The 27,931-nt window shown below is 43.5% G+C and overlaps 1 protein-coding gene across 9 annotated transcripts in view; it reads right to left on the bottom strand.

Annotated features, from left to right (window-relative positions):
* The window catches only part of SUSD4 (sushi domain containing 4), a 158,618-nt gene that overhangs the window by 92,541 nt on the left and 38,146 nt on the right, over nt 1-27,931 (bottom strand). The window contains exon 2 of one of the 9 annotated variants that reach the window (XM_077149157.1): nt 26,575-26,803. The exons of 6 other annotated variants lie outside the window; for them this stretch is intronic. Coding sequence is in view for 1 of the 3 variants with exons in the window: in XM_077149155.1 (XP_077005270.1) it covers nt 26,465-26,510 (46 nt within the window). In the remaining 2 variants the exon portion in view is untranslated. 2 more of the 9 variants (XM_077149155.1, XM_077149158.1) reach the window with 2 other exon arrangements.

The raw sequence follows: 27,931 nt of genomic DNA, 5'->3' as shown, positions 1-27,931 counted from the left end.
CATTTATTAGGAAGGAACTAAGTAAGTGGAACCCTCTTAGCCTTCCCTAGAACTCTTTGGGAAACTTTTCCTCTGAGCAGTTATCACACCAGAGTGGACTTGTTGGGCACCAGTCAGTCTGACTTCCCGAAGGACAACGATAATGTCCTGCCCAGTGCTGATTCTGCAGCACCATGCCCTGCACAGGGAGGGCGTGCAGGGAACCTCTGTCCTGGCTGGGCTCCACAACCTAGAAGACCAAGGTGGCCAGGAAGAAGGTACCATCTTGCTAAGGATCTGCTGGGGGAGTCAACCGGGCACCAGAATCCAGCCGAGTCCCAGTGGATCTATGCAAGGCCCTCATAGAGCCTGTGTGTTGGTGTGAATATGTGTATGTGTGTGTGTATGGAAGTGTGTGTGTGTATGCCATCCATGCTATTACACACTTCTTGGAATCTCGGTCCCTAGAAAAACAGAACTTCAAAGATCATTCCTAACTCAGTAACTCACAGCTATAAAATCACAAGGGGATTTTTGGAACTTCTCATATCTTAATCTGGTTCTGAAAAGATTTCGTTTTTAATTCCATTTGGTGTCTCAGAGAGTCCTCAAGCAACATTGGGAAGACGGGCTTTGCCAACAGCTCATATTACTTCCAGGACTCCAGGAAGGTTACTGTTGTTGTTATTATTATTATTGTTATTATTACTATATCAAGGTTTCCCATGAAGCCAAGAAGCCCATTTACTCCAGATTTGCTTGGTTGTGGCTGCCCTGGAGTTGCCTTGACTTCACCAGGATTTACACAAGATTAATGAGCCCTGCAGGCTCTGGCCACACTCACCGTGCTGGGTTAATAACCTCCCCAGGAAATATCCTCTTATTCTACGGCAGGTACCTGTGCATCCACCCAAAACACACTGAAAATTCACCAACAAACCAGCTTGAGCAACAGTGGGGGCATGTGACAGCCTGGTTTTCACTGGAAGGAGGAAAAAGGCTCTTTCAATAGGATCAACTTCTTTCCTAGGGGCAAGCGTCCTCTTGCTGAATTTTAATCCAACATTCTTTATGCTTTTCAACAAAGTCAAAAGTTGCATCTTGTCACTTCTAAACAGCAAAGAAATTAAAGGTGTAAGTAAGTTTAGAAACAGCCCCTTTCCTTTTTCATTGCAGAAGTGTCGAAGGGAGAGGCACGGACAACGGGAAAGTCAAAAACTTAAGGCCAATTAGGTCTGGGTTCCAGTCCAGCTCTGCCACTTACTAAAGAGGGGATTTGGGCTGGACAAACTACTTTCCTTCTGTGACTCCATTTTCTCGTCAACAGAACCACACTGAGTTGGGGTAGGGATCAAATGTAAATGCCACCACAATACCCAATGTATCTTGAGCCCTCAACGAGGCTTCTCTTTGCCCTACTTCATCCAAAAGAGGTTATTGCTTTTTGTTCTCATTTTCTTTTTTGTGAAAAATAACATATATACAAAAAAAAAGCAATAAATTTCAAAGCAAAGCACAACAATTAGTTGAAGAACATATTTCAGAGTTTGATATGGGTTACTATTCCACAATTTTAGGGTTTTTACTTCTAGATGCTGGAGACTAAAAGAAATATCAATTTAATGATTCAGCAATCAGATTCGTTTGTTAAACCCAACTTTCTCTGTATAACTCCACTATCACTTTTGGTCTTCCTCCTACTCTTTAGGGGTATTTGGGCTATGCCCATTCTAACTTTTTCATGTTGAAAGCGCTGTCAGTAATATGGGGTAGGGAGACGGAACTATCTGACGTTCTGGAGAGGCTGGGCTCTTGAGGTTTCAGGACTTGTCTGGTCCATCTGGAGGTTGTAGGTTTCTGGTTGCGGTTATTGTTCTTTAATGGTTTCTTTCTAGGAGTTCCATTTTGTCCTTTAAAAATTGGAGGCAAAGGAACGAAAAATTAACTTTCTTTTCCCGTCTCCCTATTCCCTCCACCTCAATATATATCTAAAAGAGATGCTGTCAGGGGAAGGAAGGAGGGAATGAGGCAGTTCTGAAGAAACCCTGAACAAGAGATTAGAGAAGGTAGCAGGAAGAGAGATGTCATACCTGCCTGTTCACGGTGCCTGAGGGCTGAGGCAGGTGAGGCAGGCACACAGCAAGCAGGGAAGTGCGGACTCCCTCCAGGCTGGTGCTGGCTGCTCGCCTCCCACACCAGAAACGGGGGTAGCTGTGTCCCTCTGCTTCCTGGGGCACTGCGCAGAGGCCTCCGTGGACATCTGCCTACACGTGAGCGGGGGTCTATGGGTTTGCCGGCTAACGTGAACATTTTCCCTGAGTGGAATAGTGCAGTGGAGCAGCAGACACCAGAGGGAGTTCTACAATATGAGAAGCCATGGAAACCTGGCCTTCGGCTCCCTGCAACTCACCCAGGGGGAGTGAAAGGGCTCCCTTTGGGTCTGAGGGCCGCAGGGCATGGCAGCTCCCCAGGCCACACAGCCCCTGAGCCTAGGGGCAATGTTCACTGTTATAGAAGTATCTTTTCTTCCTTGAGGCCCTGCGCTCAGGAGCAGTTGTCTGGGAGAAAGCCTCTCCTGCACAGGCCCATGCCAAGGCGCAGACACAGACCCATGAAGAACTCTAACATTCACAGATTGGCCCTGCCTGCTTCCAGAACAGCTTCAGCGGCACGTGGGCTTCTGGGTAAAGGGGCATTTCCTCTGGGCTTTTCCTGACCTTCTTCTCCAAGTTTCAGACGTACTGTCTTCACTCTAACACTCTCTCTTCCACATCTTCGTGATGTACCGATTTCTATCACGACCTCTCTCACATCTCGCTTTTCCAGACCAGAGCCCTGGGTATGCAGGTGTCTTTTAAGCTACAGCCCACATCTCCTTGGATCAGCCACTGCCAACCCTCACCAGACTTGTCTGTCCTCTGAAATACTGATACCACATAGCCAGGGAAAGCAGACAGGGCATCTGCATGGCAGATAGGGCTGCCCAAACAACAGCCTCAAGCAGCTGGCCAACTGGACCTGACAGAGGGAGCCCTGACCCTCCCTGCCTGCTTTTCTTCCTCATTTTGGAGGCAGCATATGCATGGCATAGAAATGCACAGACATGGGAATCTGACCAGCTACATTCAATTTCTAGCTGCATGACTTGGGCAAGTTACTTAACTTCTCTAGTCAGTTTCCTCATTTGTGAAATGGGAATAATAAAGTACTTACCTCCCATAAAGGAGATTTACATGAAGCTCTTAGAACTCTGCCTGGCACAATAAGTGAACAGCACATACCATCATCATCATCATCATCATCATCATCATCATCACTGGGCATCCTTCCTTCCTTCTGGGGAGTCTTTTTTGACTTCCTCATACATTTCTTCCTCTGTGCCTCCCTACTGCCATGCTCAAGCCACTAGCCTCACACTCAGCATGTCACACTTAATAAAGTGTGTGTTGATCCAACTGGACCATGTGTTCTAAACTCTTCTATGCCATAGATCCCTCTGGCAATCTGGTAAATGCATTAAATGGGATACAAGGATAGTCCAGTGGAAGAATTCTCTCCTGCCATGCGGAGATTCCTGGCCTGTGCACTTCAAAAAAAAAAAAAAAATCAGCCAATGGTGCTGCAATAACGGGATACTCATATGGGAAAAGAATGAAAGTGACACCCATCACATGGCATACTATAAATAAATAAATAAATAATATGCATAAAATGAAATAAACAGGATTACAAAGGAAACTTATACTGAAATTAGTTATCAAACTATTTTTGGGAAGGCCACAGTGGCTCAGCAGGCAGAGTTCCCACCTGCCATGTCGGAGACCTGGGTTCGATTCCTGGTGCCTCCCCATGCAAAAAAAAAAATATATATATATATATTTGAACATCTGTGGTGTGGCAATACAGATGCTTCTTTATTGACATATTAAATAACAACATTTAATGCTATGTCTAATAATTACCTTAACTTTGAAGTAGTGGTGAACATCAACGATATTTTGAGTTAATAACAACTGTAAGTGGGATGAAAATACCTGTGATTTCTATTGGTGACAAGGCCACAGGTGGTACTAATATTACTCTGGTCCATTCTCTGTATTCAGAAGTAAAGGAAAGTTACACTTCAGCTAGAGATTAGTGAAAAGAAAAAGGTATTTTTTTTTCCTCATCTGAGCTCAAAGACCCCTTGAATTGTGCTGAGAACCTTGATTGAGACTATGGGTTTCTAGGAGTTCACTGTTCTATTCATCTTTGTAACCTTAGCGCCGAGTACAGAGCTCGGTACACAGGAAGGACTTAGCACATCGTTGTTGTTGTTTTTTTAATTAATGAATTTCAGACACGATGCCAAGTGCCACAAAACAGACAAAGCTCCTGCCCTCTAGAAGCTAAAATACGTGCACAAATAACTCTGATAGAAGATAAAAGCTGGCAAATGCCATAACGTAGGGGATGAAAGGGTAGGCAGCCTGGCATGTGTGTTTGATGGTGTGTAATGTGGAAAGCAGGGGACTGCAGTAGGAACTGAGCACTTACCAAATTATTCCGAAATGGCAGGTTATAAATCTATCTCCTTGACTAGAGTTAAGCTTTTCATGGACAAAGATCACATGTTATTTATGTTTGTGTAACAGGATGATATTTTGAAAATACTACACTGATGTATTTTTCATTTCCTTCTAATCATGTCCCCTGCAGCCCTCACACAGTTACAGCTAAGCGTTTCCCCAGGAAAGAGGAGCACAGCACCAAAGAAGGCCACAGAGAGGGAAGGAGGAGGGTATGGCAGAGACAGCAGCCACCAGTCACCTCCCAGACAGGAAACACATAGGCCGTCTGCTTCCAGGAGGGGGGCGAGAGGAAGAGAGAGAGAAGGGCAGGGGCTAAAGGGCAGCACCATGTCTGGCTCCTCCCTTCCTTGGGGCTTATCTTCAAGAAAAGGGAGGGCAAAGGAAATAGTAAGGACAGGAGACAGAGAGTGGAGACAGGAGGGAAGAGGGAGAGGGGGAGGTTGATTATAGGGATGAAGCTGAAAGCCACGGGTTCTTTCTTTCTTGCATCCCTTCCGAGACTCTAGGCAAAGAATTTCACCTTGCAAGATGCCTCGGCATCACCATGAGATATCCCAACAGAAAGGAGATGGTGGTGTGTAGGGCTCTGATAGAGAGGGGGCCCAGGAGAATACAAACAGGGCCCTTTGGCTTCCATGTAGCATGAAGGAATCCAAAAGGGGATGTGCAAAGTAGCTGAAAACTAAGAGCCAGCAGGCCTGCCATAGGCTGCTGCAGAGAGGAGCAAGGGGGTTTCATGACAAAACTGCAGGGCCCACCCAGGCCAGAGACAGGATGCAGAAGTAGGCCATGACTCAGACAGCAAGACCAGATGGCAGGTGGCCATGCCAAGAGACCACAAGACCAAAGACCCCAACTGTTGACTTCAGCTTGGAATGCCAGCAGGATGCTTGGTGACAAAGGGCAAGGACTCTGGGAGAACAGCTCATGGGTCTCTCCACTGCTATGAGGATATCCAGTTTCCTCTATGCCCAGGTGCCATTTAGGGAGAAAGGAGAGGGGAGACAACGAGAAGGGAGACACAGCCCAGGTAGAGAGTTTGAAACTTGAATTTACCCAAATATTTATCAAAAAGAAACAGAGCTAATTTAGTCTGGGAGAGATACATTTGTGGGCTCCTTGTCAACCATGGAAGTAGAGCTTCATTGCTACATGAAAAACTACAGAAAATAAAGGACGCAATACCTGGGGTTCTTGCAAAAATATAAGGACTATAAAAGGCCATTTGATGTATGGGCAAACAAGATCATATGGTAGTGAATATTCACAATGAAGACCAAGACATGAAAATTTCTCTTTTAAGATTATATAATATGTTTTATATAATGTTTTAGATTATAAACATTATATTATGTTTTATAATCCATATGTTTAGGATATATCATGTTATTAAATAACATTATTTAATGTTTAGAACATAGACATATATGTTTATAATATGTTCTTTTAAGAACACAGAGAAATAGATTAAATAATATGTTTTAGAACCTCAATATATTTGAGGTTCCAAGTATCTCAAGAGCCAAGATTAGCTAATAAAAAATGAATTTCATGGAACCTATTCTTCCCCCAATGTCTGGATCAATGAAGCACAACTGCACTTTGCCCTGGCCCTTCCTCCTCTCAAAATCAGTCCATGAATGCAGTCATTTCCCTTTCTATGGTTGACCTTGGCGTGACCCTTAAAGGATATCCAACTCTATTGTGGCAGAAAACCTCTCTGAATGTGGCCTGCAGATCTCCTTTAGATAGGTGAGATACAACCCAAATCAACACTTGGGGGAGCAAATTCAGCAAGACTAACCTACTCAAACAAAGAATGAATAATGAGGAGGCTGATTGGTACTCATAGGTAAGACCACCAAACTGCCCTATCTTAATTGCATTTGCTTTTCTTGCCAGCAGGATTTTAATTTATAGACAATTACTTGCATTTTCCCCACCCCAAGACCAAAACACTGTACTCCAGTGTGGTGTTCTTTTCTTATATGTCTCTATGGCATCCACTCCTACCCTGCAGTTGAGATGGGCCTAAGAATCTTTTTGTCTTCATTTTGCAAAGTGGGGAGGAACCAAGGTATTTAGAAATTTGAATGACTTGGTTAGGTCGTACCCAAACAGGACTAAAGTGAAAACCAGCCCTCATTATATGGCTTGACATCGGATTGCTTCTCTCTTATCTCCCTGAGAAGGTGAACAAAACCATTATGAAAAAACATAATGTATGTTTTAAATAATGTATTCATAAAACAAGCAAATTTAATGAAATAAAGGAATTATAAGATAATACCATCATTTGTCTGAATTTAGCTTTTGAGGAGGTGCTCTGAAAAACCATATATTGAGAATGACAGGAGAGATAAACTTTGGAAGTTATGGTAGTTCTACAGAGTTCTAAGGAAAGACCACTCATAATTCATACCAATCTTCATCAATGTTCACGATTTCCTATAAACCAGATTTAACTCATCCTATAATTTTACCTATTCACAGGGAACAAAAAAAATGGTTTACCTATTATATGGTTAAAACCTGACTGTGTGACCTCTACTAGGCTTGGGGCGATGAGGCTGAGGGAAATCCTAAAGAACTGCTCCCAGGCCCTGTTGACTCCACGGCTCCTCCAATCAGCAAGGGGTAGAGGGCCACTGCTAGTCCACAGAGAGCTTCCGTGCATTTAGAAAAGGACAGATGCAGTTCCAGGCCAGAGCACAAGTCCAGTGAACAAAGCCTTCTCGCCCCACACTCTTGAGCAGGCTGCTACCTGCATAACTTTTTTCCATGTGACTGCCCACACCATTCAAGGAGTCGTTGCAACTATCCAGGGGAAAGGAGACCAATGAGTGTTACCGGCTCTGTCCTCCACCAACCTCATCCAAAGCACCCTGTTATTTCCCTAAGGCGTGGCTTCAGGAACGTCTGCAAGGCCCTCTGGGTATTAACCAATGTGTCAGCAGCTGTGCCTCAGGGACCATCCCTGCTTTCTTGACTGACAGATGGCTCCCTCCTCAGAATCCACCTGGGATCAAATCGAGTTCCTAGAAAGTGAGGATCAACTTACCAAAAAGCCTGAAGGGATGGATAACTGGTGGAGGTGAGTCATGGCTAAAAAGATATCTGCCCCCTACCGCTGCTCCACAAACTTTTATTTTGGCCTAGAGTTTTGATGACCAAAGCACCATGCTCTGCCCACCAGACTTCCAAATCCATTTGTCACCGGATAGTTTAGTGCTAAAAAAAAAATCAGCCAGTGTGTTCTGTCCTAACCACCTACTTTCAGTTGTCCAAAGATGGACGATCCTGTCTCAGTGTGCCTCCATCCACCATCATCTTCACTTCTCCAGTTCACTGTACACTCTGGGGGCTGTTTTCTTTTTTTTTAAACTCTAAGAAATTTTTATTCCACCTATAATCAGAAGTCAAAGTAGGGTGGCTCCAGCTCCAAGGCTGGTTAACTCAGTGGCTCCACCCAGATTCTTTGCACTTTTCCTCTCTGCCATTCTGTGTCAGTCAGGGTTCTACAGAGAAACAGAACCAACGGGAGACATCCGTAAATATGAGACTTGTAAAGACGTCTCACGTAACCGAAGGAATGTAAGAATCCAAAATCCATATGGTAGGCTGTGAAGCTGGCAGCTCCAAAGACGGGTCTGGATGAAGTCCACAGGAGAGGCTCACAGGCTGAAGACGCAAGGAAAGAGTCTCTCTCCTTCCTTTAAAAGCCTTCAACTAATTAGTATCTCATTGTGGGAGATACATCCTTAAGTTTATCGCAGATGTAATCAGTCACAGATGCAATCAACTGATGATTTAATACACCAGCCTTCCTATTTATCAACCAGCCACAAAATATCTTTGCTTGCCTGACCAGACCACTGGGCATCATCACTTAGCCAAGTTGACACCAGAAACTACCCATCACACATCCTCACATGTGCGGCTTTATTCCAAAATTAGCTCTATTTTCTCCTGAGCCACAAGATGCCTGACACTACTTCAAGCGTCACTTGTAGAAACAATATCCAGCAAAAGAAGAGGTCTTGTCTTTCTTTGTGTCTCTCTGTAAGAAGAAGGAAACTTTCCCCAGAAATATCCCAGCACTTTCCCTTATATCTTGTTGGCCAGAATTTTATCACATGAGGAAACTTTTGAATGTGATGGATATGTTCATTATTCTGATTGTAGTGATGGTTTCATGGGTGCACGTGTCGAAGCGCTTCAAATTATACACTTCAAATATGTACAATTTATTGCATGCCAATTATATGTCAATAAAGCTGTTTGAAAAATGTTTACATAAGTAATGAATAAATATGTTCTTGTAAAAAGTTACGACATTACATATAAAGCTAAATTATCCTTTTCCATTCTCCTTCAGTTTCTTTCAATTGTCAGATAGTGTCTGTCTTTCCAAATCTTTTTTCTATACATTTATAGACAAAACTGTACCCATAAAATATATTTTGTGTTGGCTGTTTGTTTGGTTTACCTAAAAGTCACAAGATTTGTATTATGCTGCAACTTACCTTTTTGAACATAATATTTCTGGAGGCTTTTTGTAAATCAGCACTTAAGAGATTCTCCTTGTTCTTTTTTTTTTTAAATTAGAGAAGTTGTGGCTTATAGAACAATCATGCATAAAATACAGGATTTCCATATATTTTCACTTTAATTCAGCGGACTTACCAGTGGGTATAGGAAAGAGGAAAAGAGTGAGAAAAAGCAGTTAAGTCCAGTTTCCCACTTATACTCAGAAGATTGAAATACAGATGCAGATTAAATTTTTGGATTATCAATGGCCATCATTTACCCAAATTATCCTATTCTTGATCAACAATGAACAAGGATGACTACAGGTTGTCTGTTCTGACTTCATACTTTCAGAATCTCACTCCCAAAAACACGAAACACCTTTGCCTGAAATCGCCTTACCTTTCCCTATGTATTCACATCCAAGCTCAATGTCATTTTCCCCAAGGTTGTAACTCATCCTCCTCTAACCGTCTCTAGTACTTCATCTACATTTTCCTTTTGACACTTTCTTCTTAATTTTATAGTCATATATGTCCTATGCTCATCTCATATTCTAAGCTCCTGGAAGGCACGCTCTTGATTTCACTCTGAATCCCTAAAGTTCTTACAGCCCAGCCTTTTCCATGGGAAGAGCTCAGTGAAAGTTGATTTAGCGAGTGGCCCAATGGAGGGATAGACGGTAGGAAGGACAGATGGATGGATGGGTGAATAAATGGATTGATAGAAGGAGAAAGGAAAGAAGGAACACTCTTCCTTCATGCATGCTACTATCACTTACTCTCATTTTGTATTTCTTTGGAAATCAACTCACATTCGTTCTCATTATCATACTCATTTGATACCTAAGCACATTCTCAGTTGAGGAGGTTTTGCAATTTCTCAGCTGCCACCAGTAAATTAAAAGTACATTGGCATAGTGTAGCAGGGGAGAGCCATAAAAGCTCCAAAACTTGAAGGGCTAGATATTACAACTAAAATACAACCTACACGTCACTGTTCTAACTTCATATTTAAGAAATCAAAGTTTTCTGTTTGGAAAATTCCCCAGGCCTGCCCTCTCTCACCTGCTTAATGTGCTTTCCAAGTTCTCCTGAAATATCTGTATTCTTTTCTAAGACTCTCCTTGCCTTTTTTTTTCCATTAAATTTTAAGTCTTAAACAAAGAGATTCAGAAAAGAGCAAATGAGAAAATAAAGCCCACACTAAGAAAAATAAAATAGGTTCGTCGACAACAAAAGGAGTATCTGCCAATAACAACAACATTTGTCTTAGTTACTGCTTTTAACTTTCTCTCTCTTTCTCTCTCTTGGCATTAATAGAAATAAAACTGCATGTCTCCAGCCTCATGCAGCTAATGTACAGTTAGCACCCCAGGCAATAGGAGCCAGAGTGTTCGTGTACAATGAGGACAAATTCAAGCAAACAGACCGGAGGAACAATTCATGGCAGCATTTAGTCTCATGGAACCACTCACCATGTGAAAACAGGAGAGAGAGTCCTATGATGGTAGAGACCCACACAGACATAGGGACCAGGTGTCATACAAGTATCTACCTGTCAGACGTAAAAGATGTAAAGACAGCAGAGGGAAAGGAGCAGATTTGGGATTTGGGTTATCTTTGTCCCAATAAAAGGGTCTTGTACCCAAAACTTGTGTTGCTGCATTGCCCCTCTCCTCCCAGTCACAATCACTGCTAAAGTCACACTGGCCGGCCGATGACTGGGGCGACACCTGACTCTGCACTCCACATGCACCCCGGTATCAGGCCACCCAACCCCTTTAATACAGACCCTCTTGGGGATACCTACTAAACTCCGATGTGTGTACTTCGTTAACAGCTTAGGACTATTTTCACTGAGGGCATCAGCAAGTATAACTGCTCAGGGCAAGTGACGACTGCCAATAATCAAGAGCCATAATAATGTCAACTTAAGTTAGATCCGGGGTGCCTTAGAGTTCGCCAGGTGCTTTCACACCCTGGTGACAAGGGAAACCACCTCCTCGGCACAAAGACATTCCTCTGAGCCACGGAGGTCCCAGATGCAAGCTTTTCTTTTTTTCCTTATTCTTCTCTTTTCAGGCCAGCTGTGAAGTCCCGTGTGCCAACAAAGCTCTGTCACTTCCAGCAAAAACACAGCTGAACCTGTGTCCCCACACGGCTGGAGTTGAGCAAAACCAAAAGGGCTTCCGAAAAGCAAATGCAAACATGGCCTAGAAATCACAGTCATTTCACACTGCCCACTTTAAAGCCCTCAGTGTATTTTCAAGGCCTTTGACACGATCTGCCCAAGGCAGAAAACGAGGTTCTTGGGACCTGAGACCATTGAACTGCAACTTGCCTGACTCACACAGGGTGTGCATCTTCAATACACACGACCTTCTGCGCTTTTTTAAAGCCTGTCTGTGAATACTCTGACCAAGTCACCTGCTCCGGCAAACAGGGTTGGAGGCCGAGGTGACCCAGGAGCCCAAGGAATCAGAGGAGCTCACTCCCCAAGCCTGGTAGAGCTGACCCTCAGATGCTGGGGAGGAGGGAGCTCTCTGCCTTCGCCAAGAAATCACACCACAAACCCACCAAAGGGCAATGATGAAACGTCTAGGTTGTACTGAAGTAAGAGCAAGGCAACTACTTATGGATGAGGCAAGAAGTGGGTTCCTCATAAATCCTAAAGGGACATTTTAAAATGCTAGTTTCCCATCTCCCTCACCCTGCTGTCTTTCCACCTCTCTTGTGCTTCATGAAATCTCAACAGGGCTGTGTTGGAGGGCTTTCCTCAAACCCTCTCAGAGAGGGTTGTGTCATGGAGAACTGAGGAAGCTGTGTGGCACTGATTCCCCAGCTTCTGAATTCTGGTCCTTCAGTCAAATGCCAGTTGCTGAGTGAAACAGCAGGCAGGGTGGTGTGTCAAGTACGCTGTGTGTGGCCATAAAACACATACGATGCGGTTCATAAAATATTTGGAGGGTGCTATTAGGAAGCATGGTGAGGTTACCTCAGAACAACTTGTTTTATATGTGTTCAAATATATGTATCTACAGAAAATATTATAGAATATGTATAAATGAAGTATCTATATTCAGACACGCCACCTGAATTCCAACAAGCATCAAAAGGATTGAATCACTTCGGTGAGCTCTCTTGCAAAAATTGGATACTTACTGCTGCTGGTATTTATACCAATTTTCAGGCACTAGCATTACTTAACACCAGCCTTCCTAGTTCACTGCAAAGAGACACATAAAGTTTCTTAGGATCTGCCCATTTCAACTAGAGGTTATTAGTTATTTTTAATACTGTAGTTTGCATTCAAGACTTTAAAATATACATCCTTGGCACTGAAACATGGCCCAACTGCAGTGAAGTAAATTATCCTGCAATTCTCTGTGACTGGAAGTAGTTATAGGAAGATGTGAGCCTCCACAGAGAAGCCTCTTCTTTAGGGTATGTGTTGTAAGAGTAATTTCTTCAGGGCACTGGCAAATAGAACTAGGGGTTAAAACTTCCACCTGTGGCTTGGTGCGCTGCGCTGGATCACCATTCTCTCACACCTGACCTTTATACTTCCCTCCAACTGGAAGGGCCTTGGGGAAGGGGTCCACACTAGGCATGCCTCACACTGGCCATCCTCCTGCATGTTCCCAGCACTCTGACCGTCCCTGTCCATGTGGTCCTGGCACCCTGGGTGGACACTGTCCCATTGCTGTCCACCACTCCACACCGCCCACCCATGCCACCATCTCCACCTTCATGCACTGCTCTCCTACAAAAGTCAGCCTCAGTACCAGATGCAGGGATGGCTCAATTTGCTTTCCTGAAGCCTCTCCTTCCATAGCTGGAGACTAGCAAGACCTTTCTTCTTCAACCCATAGAAAAGTCTATCCATCCCAGGTGCTGACCGTAACCTCACCTGTGAACAGGTACTGATTCATCCACACACACAAGCACACACTCTACTGACAGGCAGCACTATGGAGCAGTGTAAAACTTAGAGCCTGCTGGAACTTGAATCCATACTCCTTGGACAGATGCTAAACCTCTCTCTACCTAGGCTTCCACGGCGGTAAGCCGGGGGTCTCAGTATCTCCTTACAGAGAGGTTGTGAAGCTTCATTGAGATCATGCACATGAACCGCCACGAAGAGTGTCATGCCCTAGAACACACTCCAATAAAAAATTATTCTGAAACAAGTGAAAATGAAGTGAGGGCTTCCTATTGAAACCATGTGCATTTAACACATGGATAGTTTTTCTTCTTCCTAAAATTCTGCTAAAATGACAGCAAAGGATTAAGAAAATGTATAAATCCCCAACAACAGAGGAAACAAAAGAAGCAGCAACACATAAGATGTCTCGGATATTCTGGAAAACAGAAAGTAGATGCAGGAGTTAGCAGAGCTGTGAAGGGCTGAGCTGCAGAAACCCACATAAGTTGGGGAATTGGAACGATCAAGTTCTCCAGAAGGTGGGGTGGGGCATGGGCTGAAAACAGAGGGACTGGCTAAAATGTGTGTAATTAGCAATTAGGCTAATTAGAGCAATTAGTATGTTTGCAGTCAACAGGCAACCACCCCTCCACCACCACCGCAAAAGAGGAGAGATTCATTCTGTGGAAGAATGAACCAGGAAGTCCTAGACTTGTAGATTTGGGGATACCTGGCACAGACAGGGTCAGGGGAAAGTACCATCCACAAAACAGAGGGTTTCAGTAAAAGTTTAAATCCAAACCCAGCACCGCTCCTTGTTAAACTCCATCCACTCCCTCCTGGTATATCTCCTTAGCCCCAGCCCAGGAAGGAAATCAGAGAATTCTCCTCTGGAGGAAATGACCTTCAGAGAAAAGACCTACAAATGTGGACAGTCAGGTATGCCCTTGTGAAATGGCTGAATTCCAACCCAATCAATCTTCAGTGATGTCTGTGATTTGACAAGTCCCACCCAGGCACCTAAAGCTGTCACAGTCTTAATTATGAAAGATCAAGGAAGCCTCCAATTTGAAAGGCAGAGCATGAAGAAATATGAAACAATGCAAAAAGAAAAATTATAATTAATATCTCAGATATAAGAGAAGATAGCGCATCTGTGAAGCAAGAAAAGGTGATTAGATAAAAAGAAATAATTGTTATGGTAATTACAGTTGCTAACCCAAAAAAAAACTCAGTATAACATCTTGAAGAAACTTCGTGGAAATTTCTCAGAAAGAGAACAACAGGCAAAGAGATAGAAAATTGGAGAGAAATGCTAAGAATGTTTAAGGATCAACATAGGATTTCCAGCAGGAAATACAGAAAGAAGAGAGAAAATGAAGTGGAAGAAAGTATTGAAGAAGTAATATAAGAAAATTTCCCAGAAATGAGAGGCGTAAGTCTCCAGACTGACAACATAACAATAAAGGAACAGACCCCCATGCCATGTACATCAATGTGAAATTTCCAAAAACCAGAGTTAAAAAGAAGATCCTAAGCTTCCAGAATGGGACATGTGGTAGAAGGAAACAGGCCACAACCAAAGGACTGGAGACTAGAATGACATCAGAGTTCTGATCAAAAACACTAGAAGGTGGAAGACTAGGGAGTGATGCCTTCAAAATTCTGAGGCAAACTATTTTTAACTAGAATTCTGTGCCTCTCCAAACTATCAATCAAATGTGAGAGTTAAAAAAAAAAGACATTTTCAATAGTCAAATCTCAAAATATTTACTTCTTATACCCCCTTATTCTGGAAACTACTAGGAGAGGTGCTCCATCGAAATGGAAAGACAGAGACTGAGAAAGCACGGAATCCCAGACAGCAGAGAAATCAAGTGCCAAGAAAACTAGGGAGGGAATTTCAAGAATGGCCAGACCAAATTGGGAAAAATGGAATGGATAGGTTACGAGTTGCTTCTGACCACGTGGAAATGAGTAATAAGAAAGATTTATAATTTTGGGGGGATATTTTGGGAATAATTATTTGTAGAGACACAGAAAAGACTGTAAAAAGAAGAACAGAAGGTAACTATTGACTCTTGGGAAAAACAAAATATTGTAAAAATAAATCAAAGAATTGTCATCTTAGTACACTTTTGGCTCAGCAGTTAAAGGTACTTACAAAATTATTGTAATATAAATGGTGACTATCAATTTAAACAAAAATTAGGAGACAACTATTAGGCAAGAAGGAAGACTAGGAATTGAGAAAGGAAACTGTCATCATTGTCCATATTAAGAAGTCAACAGAGAGCTAAAATTTTTAAATCAAGAAACATCAACATAAGCAAATTATTTCAATACAATCATTTTAAATCAAGAATTATCAATATAAGCAAACTATTTCAAATACATCCAGAGATTACCCATTCCAGACAGCCACATGAACAACCAGAAGTGCTAGAAGTACAGCCTCTGCAGAAGACTAGAAGGGACAGTGGGGGAAGTGTTTTCTCACATTAAGTCTTTTGGTTCCATAGAACCGGCCCAGAGATCACAGTTTTCATGCTTTCTAAAATGTTAGTCCATGTATTATTCAATCGGTAAGAATTTTGGTAAATGGACCTTTGGCTTTGTATGAATCTATTGATACAATAGTGAATTGGTGATTCAGTATGAGTTAGCAAAATATTTTGTTAGAGACTTTTTTTTTGCATGGGCAGGCACTGGGACTCGAACCCGGGTCTCCGGCATGGCAGGCAAGAATTCTGCCTGCTGAGCCACCATCGCACTGCCCCCTTAGAGACATTTTTATAAAAAAGCTACTTTCAACTACTAAAGGTAAATCTGATTTCCAGAATGGAAAAGTTGCCATAGGGGTCTTAGAGAATTTACTTAAAGTATTAGCAAATAGAGTCATCAGTTATAAGTCCAGTGGTATCTGAATATAAATGATATTGCTAAAGTAGTTCTATAAAATAACGAGTAGGCCTTAATTCTTACTGAAGTTCAGTTATAACTCTCTCACCCAGAAGAGAACTGTCCTGATGGGCAAGGCTGGAAACTAACAACAGTAACATTTATACTTGTATAACGTTTTACTTAATACTTTCACTTACGGTACCTCATTGCCCCCTTTTTGCAGATTATGTAATATATACATATTTTAAGGGACTTGACAAAATTCACTCAGCTAATTTCCCAGGAAGGTTGGAACCCAGCTCCTCTGACTCTACATCTAACACTAATTCTATCTCACCAACTCCTAGCACAGCTTATGGCACATTGGAGATGTTCAAAGAGCACTTGTTGAAAAGGGATTTACTATGTCCCAGGGCACCATGTCTCCAGCGCATCTTGCCGGGTCCAGAAATACCCCTAGCAGAGCCTGGACTTGCTGAGAGCTGGCTGCTGAGATGGTAGAAAAGGCCATCAGCAAGCAGTCTTCAAATGGCCTCCCTCTTCCAGGTCTGATCCTTACCATCGTGCTCTCCAGACAACAGCCAGTGCGTTTTCTTAAAAGTACTCGTCCTATTTCATTATTATTAACTTGCTTTATTGCCCATGTTCTGTCTAGACTGTACACTCTGTGAAGGCAGGGCTGGATCTACCTTATTTGCCATGGCCCCCTCGATGTTCAAGTATTAATAGAATGCATGAATGAACAACACTTCCTAGAGCCTATCCACAGACCATGCTGTGTGCAAGAAACCTCAAATGTCTAAATTTGGCTTAAGATGTGAGGGAGAAGTATAAGGATCCAGGGAACAAACTACCGAAAATGAGGTGGTGAAAGCTCTTGCTGCAACTGGGTGTTAACAGCAGACGTTCTCCTGCAACCCTGACAGCCCCGAGTAAACCATCTGCTCAGAAGATGGCAATTAGGACACACGGCCCGAAAGCCCAGTATCACTTGCTTGCATCTGTGAGCTGTGTACAAAATTGTTAGGATACACTTTTCCCCTCCATGTGTCTGCGTATAGTTACAGGATAAGTTTACAGAGCCATTATTCAGGGTTGTTTTTGTTCCCAAGAGGAAGGACTATTGTTTTTAGGATAAACAGAGGAAAAAACAAAGGTGGCTTAAGGAGAGAAAATGAGGCCAAAGCACAGTGAATTCCTTAAGAAAGGTACCAGGAAGCCCTCAGAGAGCTGGCCCAACTGGAGGCCGCCCAGGACTCTGGGCAGAGCCTCTTTCTCAAGTAGGACTAAATCTGTTCCATGAAGGTCCTTGGACTCCTAGGAATGCTTGAACTATTTTTCATTTCTTTAAAAAGGTGAATGGAAATAGTACATTTATCCAGGACAAATCTGCACAGGCTAATGTTAAAAAATCAGGTTTCTTTGCTTTGGGTTGGAAATGCCATGAGGTGAAAAGACTTACTGAACACATCTTTATATATATATATATATACACATACATCTGTAATGAAAAATAGAGAAATGAATTAATTACTGCTCAATAACGGTAGCCAAACTCTTAAAACAGAAAGTTGGTGAATTGAAATAAGAAAAGGGGTGAAAGCTGGGAACCACTGTTCTAAGAGGACTATTTGGGCCCTTTGCTTTGTCATCAAGTCCATCAGAGCTGCACAGGGTCTCCAGGGGACCACCAGTCATTTAGCATAGCTGAAAAAGAGAGAGAAATGGGTGAGGTGGTAAAACTGAAGTGGTAGAAGGGACAAGGTGCCTATTACAGAGGGTCTTTCATGCCATGCTTCGAAATTTATACTTCCACCTGCAGCAAAAAGCAACCAGTGAAGGACTTGAGAGGTAAAACAATACATCAAAGGTGTGTTTTAAAACAACTCTTTAGCAAGTTGACAAGATGGATTGGAAGGGGTAAAACTGAAGGGAGAGAGAACCCAATAAGGAAGCTTTCCCAATAAGGCAGGGGTGACTGGAAGCTAGCCTGAATGAGGAGGGAGCTGGGGAGGAGGGGCTATCTACGAGGCATTCTGACTAAGGTAACATATGAGATATGGAAATCCCAGTGACTCCCAGGTCTCTGCTTTGGAAGGCCAGGCAGTTAATAAGGCCATTCACTGAGATGGGAAACTCGGAGAAAGAAGCAGTTTGAGGGAAGAGATAATTTAGTTTTAGACAAGTTAAGGCATGTGGGACAACTCAGTAGAGATGGCCAGAAGGCCGTCGGATAACCTCATCTGCAGTTCAGGAAAAAATCAGAGTGGGAGAAATACACCCAGAAGTTACCTGTTCCAGGTGCTAATTCAAGCCCCGAGGGTAGACTGTGCGAAGTGAGGGAAGAAGAGGGCCAAGATTGAACTCTGGGGATAGAATACATGCTAAAGCCAAGGAGACAAGGTAGGAATGGGTCAGAGGAAGAAAAAGACAAAACAGCCATGTCCTAGCAGTCACGGGAGGAGATGGGTTTCAAGAAAAAGTAGTCAAACACTGCAGAGCTTGGAAGGAGGACAACTGACAAGACTCCATGTGTCCTTGGATTCGGTGTGAGCAGGCCTTTTGGTGGTGACATTTACAGGATAATTTCAGTGGCAGGTGGAGGTGGAGCCCATATTGTTGTGGGCTGAGGAGTGAGTTGTAAGTGAGGACAGGGACTAAATATGAGCTAATATACCTCTAGGAGCTTGGCTGTGGGGAATGGGGAGTGTTAGGGCAGGGCCAGCATAAAGGGAGGGTTTTCACTTGAGAGGGGAAAGGTTGGCCCTGTATATGGGCTAAGAGAAAGGAATGGGAGGGGTAGTGAGCGAGGGAAACAGAATCCCACTGCATCATCTCCTGAACCCCTGGCCTGTCATTCCTCTGAAAGTCTGTGGCATCACCGGCTGGCCAGAATGCCTCGGGACCCAGTTCTGCTTCAGCTTCCATCCCCTCGGGAATAAGTCCGCTCAGATTTGGCGTGGGATTGAGGGTGTCATTAGAGCAGGGGCTACCAAAGCTGGGTACCTACCCATCAGAATCCCACAGGCAGCTTTTAATATAGAAATTTCTAAGCCTCATCCAGACTCTACCTTCTTAGAGTCTCTGGGGGTAAGGCCAAGAAATTGTTGATTTCTGACGCATTCAGAGACCACTAATTTAAAAAGCCTCAGAGGTTATATACCTAAGACTCCATAACCCTTGACTGCTCTTCTCACAAGGAAGCCCAAGTCTTACATTCCCAGAACTGGTCCAGCCCAAGGTCTGCCCCTGCATTGCCCAACCATCCTGAGAAAGGCAAATACTCATATGTTAAGTATTCCTCTAACAGAGTAACGACACAAAAGTCCTCTATCTCCTTAAAATTGTCCTCCTTTACAAAACAGGGTTAGGAAGAATTGCAGGCAATAGAGCCTCATGATAATCTTGCTCTCTCTGGAGGTTCTGCAGCTCAAATCACATTTACTGAAGAAAATTGCATACAGTCAAATCCTGGAGGAACATTTTGGCTTGTGACATGGGTTTTAGTGCTTGTCCAGACCCCAAGAAAAGACTGGATAATGCCAATGCACACCCCATGTGCCTGAGAACCAGGGAAGTCACGTGTGTGTCCATCACTCCTTTTCCCAAGACATTTGTGCCCTGGTGATCCAGTCTGACCTCCTAGAACTGACAATAATTCAGGCTCTGAACTCTTTCTGAGGGGGGCAGGGGTGTCCGAAGACATACAGGAATCCCCCCACTCTGTGAGGCCTCCACGTGGGGTGCAGAGCCAGGAGATGCCACAGCTGTGATAGAAAACACAGGCCCCTCTGTGTCAGGGAGGAGACAGGAAGTCTCCTGGTTAGCAGAAGGGTTTGAAAGGAGACATGCCACCTTCAAAGGTGAGGATGGGGCTGTCAATATTCAGTCTTTTAAATGCCCACTAATTCAAAATGGGATTCTGTCCAGCGCTCATAATATTCAACCTGCTTTGATTGCTGGGGAGCTGTGTTTCCACCAAAAGCTGAGCAGTAAAGACGGCAACTTGGTCTTCACAAGAAGTGAAATGCAAATCTCTGCTTCCTGTGAACTAGTAAGGAAGTTTGATAGAAAGAGGACACATTCCATGCTTCAAAACTAAAATAAGTGCCCAGCTGATACTGACTTTTAGGGAAAGACATAATTGATCTCATACATCTACCCATTTTCTTTTAAGCTAGTTTGCATGTAGGAGCTTTTTCTAACAGAGGGAATAAGAGCATTTTGACTGCCAAAATGTACATGTTTGACATGCAGCATCCTAAAACTATCTGGAAGAAGATACTGCAATGATCTGGTGTTCTTTGGGAGAAGTGTCCTGGTGATGGCTTTTATAAAAGCCAAATGCATCTAAAGCAACCTGGTGGCCCTGTCGCAGATAGCATTCATCTCCCTGCCTGTCTCCCATAATATCCTGGGGACCCAGAATGCAGCGCCGGAAGCCTGCCGGGGTACTTGGCAGGCCACAGGCGCTGCTGCAATTAGCAAGCTGGATCATGATTCAGCATCAGAGGCGGGCAGCCTCCACCAGAGCATAGCGGACAGCTTAAAAATAGCAAAACGGCGGCTGCAACCCGCCAGCCCAGCTCCCAGCAAGGCATCGCAGCTGCAGCGCACAGAGCCTCGAAAGGGTCCCGCCCACCGCAGGCTCCTCGACCCATTCCCCCAAGCTGCGTTCCAGCTGCAACGCCGCGTGGGAAATGGAAAGGGCCGGCTCCCCTCGAGCTCCCCACCTTACAATACCCAGAGCAGAACTGCGGTGGTCTCCAGTTCCATCCATGGGTGCACCCGTGTTCGCAGGGTGAGGTCTTCTTTTCAATTCACAGACAGAGAGATAACCAACGCGTTCCTCGCCAAGACCCGAACAGGACAACAGCGGCACGTGCGGGCCCCCCCCCAGAGGGGGCGCCGCTCAACTCCCTCTTGCTCATTTAAAGACCAGTGAACAGGGGAGCTCTCAACGTGAAGGGGGAGAACTGACACCTTGGTTTAGTGGGAAGAGCTGGGACTTTGAATTCAGAGAGGCCTGGGTTCAAACCCATCCCAGCCCCACGCCATCAGATAGTACCGTGCTTTCTGTTGGCCCTGCACCATCCCTGCCATGGGCAAGTTATGTAACTTCTCAGGGTTCCAGAGTCTGATGCAAAACAGAGCTAATGATCACTAACTTGCTGGTCCTGTAATGAGTAAGTGAGTAACACGCAAAGCATGGAGAAGGGTGCCCAGCATATGCAAGTTTGAAAAACTAAACTTCCCTTTGCTCGTTCAAAGCTCTTCAGTAGGACTGGCTGAAGGGTGTGCCTAGCAGGAAAGCACCCGCACACAGTGGCACCACGGCCAGGAGGATGCCAAGGCCTGGGGCATCCAGGAGAGAGGGCCTTCAGGAGGACCATCAGTGTCCAGTTTCCCCTGGAGGACCCTCAGTGTCCAGCTGGTTTCCACTAGAGGATCCTCAGTGTCCAGCTATTTGACTAGTTTTCACTTCAGTGACATTCTCTCCATCAGTAACATTTTCTGGATGAAACTGGGATACCCTAAGGGCTGATGTTGTCTGTAAAAATGTTCTACCCAATAACCCAAAAAGAGATTTAAAATAATGGAGAGTCTTGCTATTTTTCCAAGAACACTAGTATTGAAAAGATGTCACTTGTCCCCAAATTAATCTACAAAATTAATAAAATGATTCTAAAATTTATCTGGAAGAATAATTTCATGGGACTAGTTGAGAACATTTTGGAAAAGAAGAGTAATGAGTGGGGAATTTGCTTTATCAGATTTTAAGAGGCACAAGCAGTAAAATAGTGTGGTACAGGCATAGGAGGAGACATCAAATCAATGGAATATAATAGAAGGTCTAGGAACAGACCCAAATATCTATACAAACTGAGTATATTATAAAGATACTTCAAAACAGTAGGAAAAGGATGGACTATTCAATAAATAGCATTGGTACAATTGGCTAACCATTTGGATAAAAGTAACTATATTCCTACTTCTCCAAACATAAACAAATGAATTTCCAGTAAGATGAAAAGTTTAAAAATAAATAAAATATAGAACTTATAGGTGGATTTTAAATAATCTTGGGTTGGCAAAAAACTTCTAAGCATGCCACCAAAGGACAGAAACCATAGAGAAAAAAGGTTGAGAAAACTATCATAAATAAAATTAAAGGCAAATGAAACACCACAAAAAAATAACTGCAATACATGTGAAAGGGTGAACATTTGTAAATAGTTTTCACAAATGATTAAGAAAAAAAGATAAGTTCACCAATACAAAAGTAGACAAAGAACATGAACCAGCAATTCAGAAGAATAAATACAAATGATCAATAAAGATATGAGTCCTCTGCACTCCTGCCACACTGACCTTCTTTCAGGTTCTTGAACATTCTGTGTTACCTCCTGACACCACATCTCTGCACAGCCTGTCCCCTACCCTGGGAACACTCTCCCTTTATCTTCACCTAGTTGAATCCTTCAGTACTTTGCTCAAAGCTACCTTCCCCAGGAAAGCCTTCCTTGGGCACTCCCCCAACTCAGATCCAGTGAGGTCTTCCCCTGCCGACCCCCCACAAACACCTTCAACACCAGGTAATTTTCCTTTAGACTCCTAAGAGCACTTAGAATATAATGTGAGTGACAACGTTCTGGATATCCATCTATGCTTATTTAGCTCCAAAAATCATGTCTGCCCAATGAATCTATATGAACTGAATGACCACTTAAGAAATCAGAGAAAGGAGCATTTACAGGTTTTAACAACTGAACAGCACAGGCCATTCTTGCAATATTTCAAAGAGATTGGCATATTTTATGTGCTCAACATACATAGTGCATGAAATAAGAAAGACCCAAAGAGATAAAAGTGTCCCAGCCAGAGGTCAGGGGAGAAGTGGAAATGGGACCCAGCTACTTAGGTGAGGCTCTCATTCAGTTAAAAAATAAGTTTGGTCAAGAGTTCAAGTATCCCATTTGCCTGGTGTTCTTAATGCAGTAAGGCTGTGCTGATGTAGCATTTTCCTATGGGTTTCTTCTTCTGAGAAAATTGGCCTGCTTCTTTGGAGTCAAGTAAAGAGCCAGCATGCCCTTTAACAGATTGAAGGAATTGCTCAAGAATTGTTTGTCCCTGAAAAAGGCTTGAAGCACTGCCAAGGACAACGTCCACTTTCCTTATCAATGTAGGCTTGATAGGTTCAGTCTGCCAGGACTGAGCTTTAACCTTCAACGCTAGAATTCTTTGAAAAATTATGACCATATCCCCTGTTCTCCAGAGCTCATGGCCCTCCTTTAATCAGGATAGGCATTTCCCATTGAGGCTGGGCAGATTCTCCTCCTGCTAAGCTCTAAAACAAAGCAGGCCCGTCTTGCTGTCCAGGAAGAGTTTGACATGTATTCACAGAAGGCAGGCAGATTGCCTCCCTGAATCCGTCTGGACAATTTTCCTGAGTTCGGAACAATGAGAACTATTTCTTACATTCAAGGCTAGGAGTCTGAGGGTTAGAAGAAGAGATTCTGAGGAAATAATCAGAATTCCTCTCTGTTGTCCCTCCCTTCTTGTTTCTAACTTCTCCTCTAATCATCTTCCCTTTCTCTGTCTCCCTCTTAATTTCTCCCTCTTACTTAAGGGAAAAACAATACCCTTAATTTGCTTTTAAATTGAATATACACAACTTCTGTCACCCACTATGAAAAATAAATAAATAATTGGATGTTGTGACAGAGCCAGTGGGGCTAACTTATACTGAAGTGGTGCTCACAAACCAACGAGCAGATACGCCCCACAAAGTCACTAATGAGCTCTTAACACTGTTTTTAGTTCTCGTGCATTCCCTTGACGTCTGCAGAATTTCACTCTGCTGACCACCCCCTCCTTGAAGCCCTCTTGTCCCTGGCTTTGGTAACACTGCCCTCGCCTGGCTCTCGACCAATCTCTCTGAATGCTCCCTGTCTCCTACTTAGAAACTGAGGCACGGAGAGGCAAAAGGACATGTCCAAGATCACGTGGTTATTAAAAGATGGAGCCAAGTTTCCCATCCAGGCATCCTGATTCTCCCTCTCCCCGAGCCCTCAGGTGGGCTCACTCACAGGCCCTCTGTCCCTCAGTCTGCTCCTGGACCACTGAGAACTCCTTTTCATTACTGCTTCCCATGAGATGACTCCTAAATCCACATTTATAACCCCAACTTCTCTCTTTCCATGCCCCTCATTCTTGAAATTCCAGCTGGGCGATTCCACCTGCATGTCAAAATTTAAATATCGTCAGACCAAACTCATCACCTTTCTAAAATAGCTTTTCTTCCTGACTTCTCCGTTACACTTAATAATTCCACTCTTCTCTTTGGCATCCAGACTAGAAACCTCTGGCCGCAATTTCTTCCCTGGTCTTCTATTTTCATCCTCTGAAATGTCTTTCTCTTCCTTTCCATTCCTACTGTCTCTGGGCCCTTAGTCCCTCTCCCCCATAACACCCTCCTCCTGGTTATCTGCCTCTGGTATCTCTCCTCCAGTTTCCCTGCCCAACACAGGCAGACTAATCACCGTAGAATGGAGTTTCTCAACATCAGAAGTATTGACAATTTAGATCAGAAAATTCTTTGTTCTGGGAGCCACCCTATGCATTGTAAGATGTTTAGCAGCATCCCCGGCTCTACCCGCCAGATACCAGCCAGAAGCAGTCCTTCCTCCTGTCGTGAAAACCAAAAATATTTCCAGATATTGCCAAAGGTCCCTTGGGGGCAAAATCACCCCCAGTTGAGAAATACTGCCCTAAAGGTGGCTGAAGCATGCTGCTCCTTTCAGAAACTTTCAATGGTTCACCAATGACCAGATGTGCTGGTTTGGAAGGATGTATGTCCCCTAGAAAAGCCATGTTTTAATCTAAATCCCATTTCATAAAGGCAGAATAACCCCTGTTCAATACTGTATGTTTGAAACTGTAATCAGATCATCTCCCTGGAGATGTGATTTAGTCAAGAGTGGTTGTTAAACTGGATTAGGTGACAACATGTCTCCACCCATTCGGATGGGTCTTGATAAGTTTCTGGAGTCCCAGAAAAGAGGAAACATTTTGGAGAATGAAAGGAGATTCAGAGAGAACAAAGCAGAACAATATAACCATGAGAAGCAGAGTCCACCAGCCAGCGACCTTCGGAGATGAAGAAGGAAAATGCCTCCAGGGGAGCTTCATGAAACAGGAAGCCAGGAGAAGAAGCTAGCAGATGACGCTGTGTTTGCCATGTGCCCTTCCACTTGAGAGAGAAACCCTGAACTTCATCAGCCTTCTTGAATCAAGGTATCTTTCCCTGGATGCCTTAGATTGGACATATCTATAGACTTGCTTTAACTGGGACAGTTTCTCAGCCTTAGAACTATAAACTAGCAACTTATTAAATTCCCCTTTTTAAAACCCATTCCGTTTCTGGTATATTGCATTCCGGCAGCTAGCAATCTAGAACACCAGATGAGTTGGACCCTCTGGTCTGATACTGAGGCTTCTGTGTGGGACCACTTCCTAGCCTGGAATCAGTGGAGAAGAATCCAGTCTCCAGGGTCAGACTGCTTGGATTTGGATCCCAACCCCACCACTTCCATTCTAGGACCTTGGGTCTATCCTTTAACCTGTCTATGCCAAGGCGCCTCCTCTGAAAACATGGATAAAAGTAGCACCTTATCCATAGAGTTGTTAGGAAGCTAAATGAGTTAATACATATAAAGCACTTTAAAAGTGACTATCACATCAAGTGATTGATAAACATTAGGTGCCATCACCATCATCATCATCATCATCATCACTACCTTTCTAGCCTGTATATCTCCAAAACATGCTTTTGGTTCCGGTCAAAACGAATCCTTACCTGGCTGAGAACACACCTTATACTTGTCCACAGCATGCCTATGTGTATGTTTTTTCTTCTAAAATCTTTTGCTCCCCATTTCCTCCTCTTAGAATCACACATACTTTTCAAGGCTACCTCAAAAGCCAACTCTAAATCCTTCCCTCTTCAAACAAATCAGAAGCAATCTTTTTCCACCCCAGAACCCCACAACACTCAAAGCCCTCAACATTTGCTTTTCTCTGTCACAGTTATAGGGGTAGAATTATTTCCCCAACTAAATACATCTGATTCTCTAATGGCAGAAGTTCTATCTTAGAGATTGCTATGACCTCTAAAGAAGCTGACATATCCACACAGGAAGAACTTAGTATCTAACTTGAATTATGAATGAAATAACTAAGCCACTATTTTATAAAACTGTGATTTCTTGTCTAAGACAAACATTTTAAGGCATCTGAACACTCAACCTCTGCTATACCGATCTGGATATTCTTGCTAACTTATACTTTAATAGAAAGTTTTCACCCTCTCAGTTCTTGTTATAAGATCTTGATCATAATGGATACCATTTTCCCCACTTTGCTTTATGAGGTCGTGTTGAATTAATCTTCTCACATGAACTAGAACTACTAAATCATTAACTGCGGCATGCTCATTGTACTTCTGAGTTGGCTTTGATGGTTCATGATAGTAAGGAACAGTAAAATCTTACAGTTGATGCTCGTGAGCGTGAAGTTCTCACATGAAAGATTCCTCATCTCGTCTGCTCCTGAGCAGAGTCTGGCCCAGGGAAAACAATTCACACTATACAGCAGTTCTCACCAAACAATGGGCTCTGCACAATCAGTGTACTGCAGAAGAGGTCTGGGGAGTCTGGGCCTGCTGTTCCCTGGAGATAACATCAGCCCAGTATGCTGCCGGAAACCCCGCTGTCAAAAACATGCTGGACGTCATCAAGAAGGAAGTCATCGCGTTGGCCTCGGGCCACCCACAGGCCTGGGAAGGCGGACCACTAGTGCTCCTCAGCCAAGCCTCAAGGGACAGGAAGGCCCTGGTGGAGAGACACAGGTGCACGGAAAAATGAGGAGATGGGGGTGGGGTAGTCAGTGGCACAAATAGTGACCTTTCCCAAGGTGGGGTGGGGTGGTAAGCCTGAACGGACAACAGCATCCTGACATTCTACAGAGAAGTACAGAGGGTTCTCTGAGCAGCCCTATAACTAGGAGACACCTTCTGAAGCCAGCAAAGGGGCAGTTATAGCTGAGGAAACTAAAGAAGTATTTAGCAGCTCAAAAGAGGATGAAATAGGCCCAGAGTGGGGTGGTACCTACTCAAGAAGAGTCAAATGAATTTATGGACAGCAGGGTTCACAGGAGGTAAGGAATCATACAAGCAACACCAAGTAGCATTTTCATTGAGCTCTGTTCTGTACCAAGCCTCGTTGTAAGGGCTTTTCCATTAGTTAGCTCATTGAATCCTCATAACCCCCAAGGAAGGCAAGTGATGCTACAGAGAAGCCCCACCTGAGAGAGAGACCCAGAGTCCCGGCCCCAGCTCTGCCACTGACCAGTTGTGAAGCTGGCAGCTCCCTCCACTCCCCGGGCCTTCATTTTCTCACCAGTAATTAAGACAACCTCTAAGCCCCTCTAGATTGAATACAACCCAAAGCCTAGACTGGGTGGGCCACAGATCTAAATAACAGGGATGTTTATTATGTTTCTAATATTCATTAGGCAAAAAACCACTTCTTTCATATGCAACTAAACCATCCGTTTATAACACTGGAAAGAACAGCATAATCACTGTTATAAAGTTCATAATGCTTCAATATGTCATAACAACATGCTGAATGACAGAGAGAACTGAGACAAAAGCATCTCTTTTGCCTGTTTATTGGAATATTTTTCATTCTGCCACATTTCTGGGAGCAAAAAATAAAAATAAATATTTTCCACACATAATCTTCTATAACACAAGCTTTTGGATCCTATCTATCTTTCATCTCTGATTCTACCACCTTGCCCAGCACAGTGCCCTCTTCACAATACTCATTAAATGCCTGTTGAATAAATGATCATTTCACCTCTTCTATATCTATTTATTCTCTTGATATTTATACAGAAACCATTTCATAACAGTTTTTTTTTTCTAAATTACACAGTATTTGCAATTGCCATGG

Source organism: Tamandua tetradactyla, chromosome 2 (genome assembly GCF_023851605.1).
Source record: "Tamandua tetradactyla isolate mTamTet1 chromosome 2, mTamTet1.pri, whole genome shotgun sequence".
NCBI lineage: Eukaryota > Metazoa > Chordata > Mammalia > Pilosa > Myrmecophagidae > Tamandua > Tamandua tetradactyla.
The sequence above is the reverse complement of the archived record's forward strand: the minus strand, read 5'-3'. Positions and strand labels throughout refer to the sequence as shown.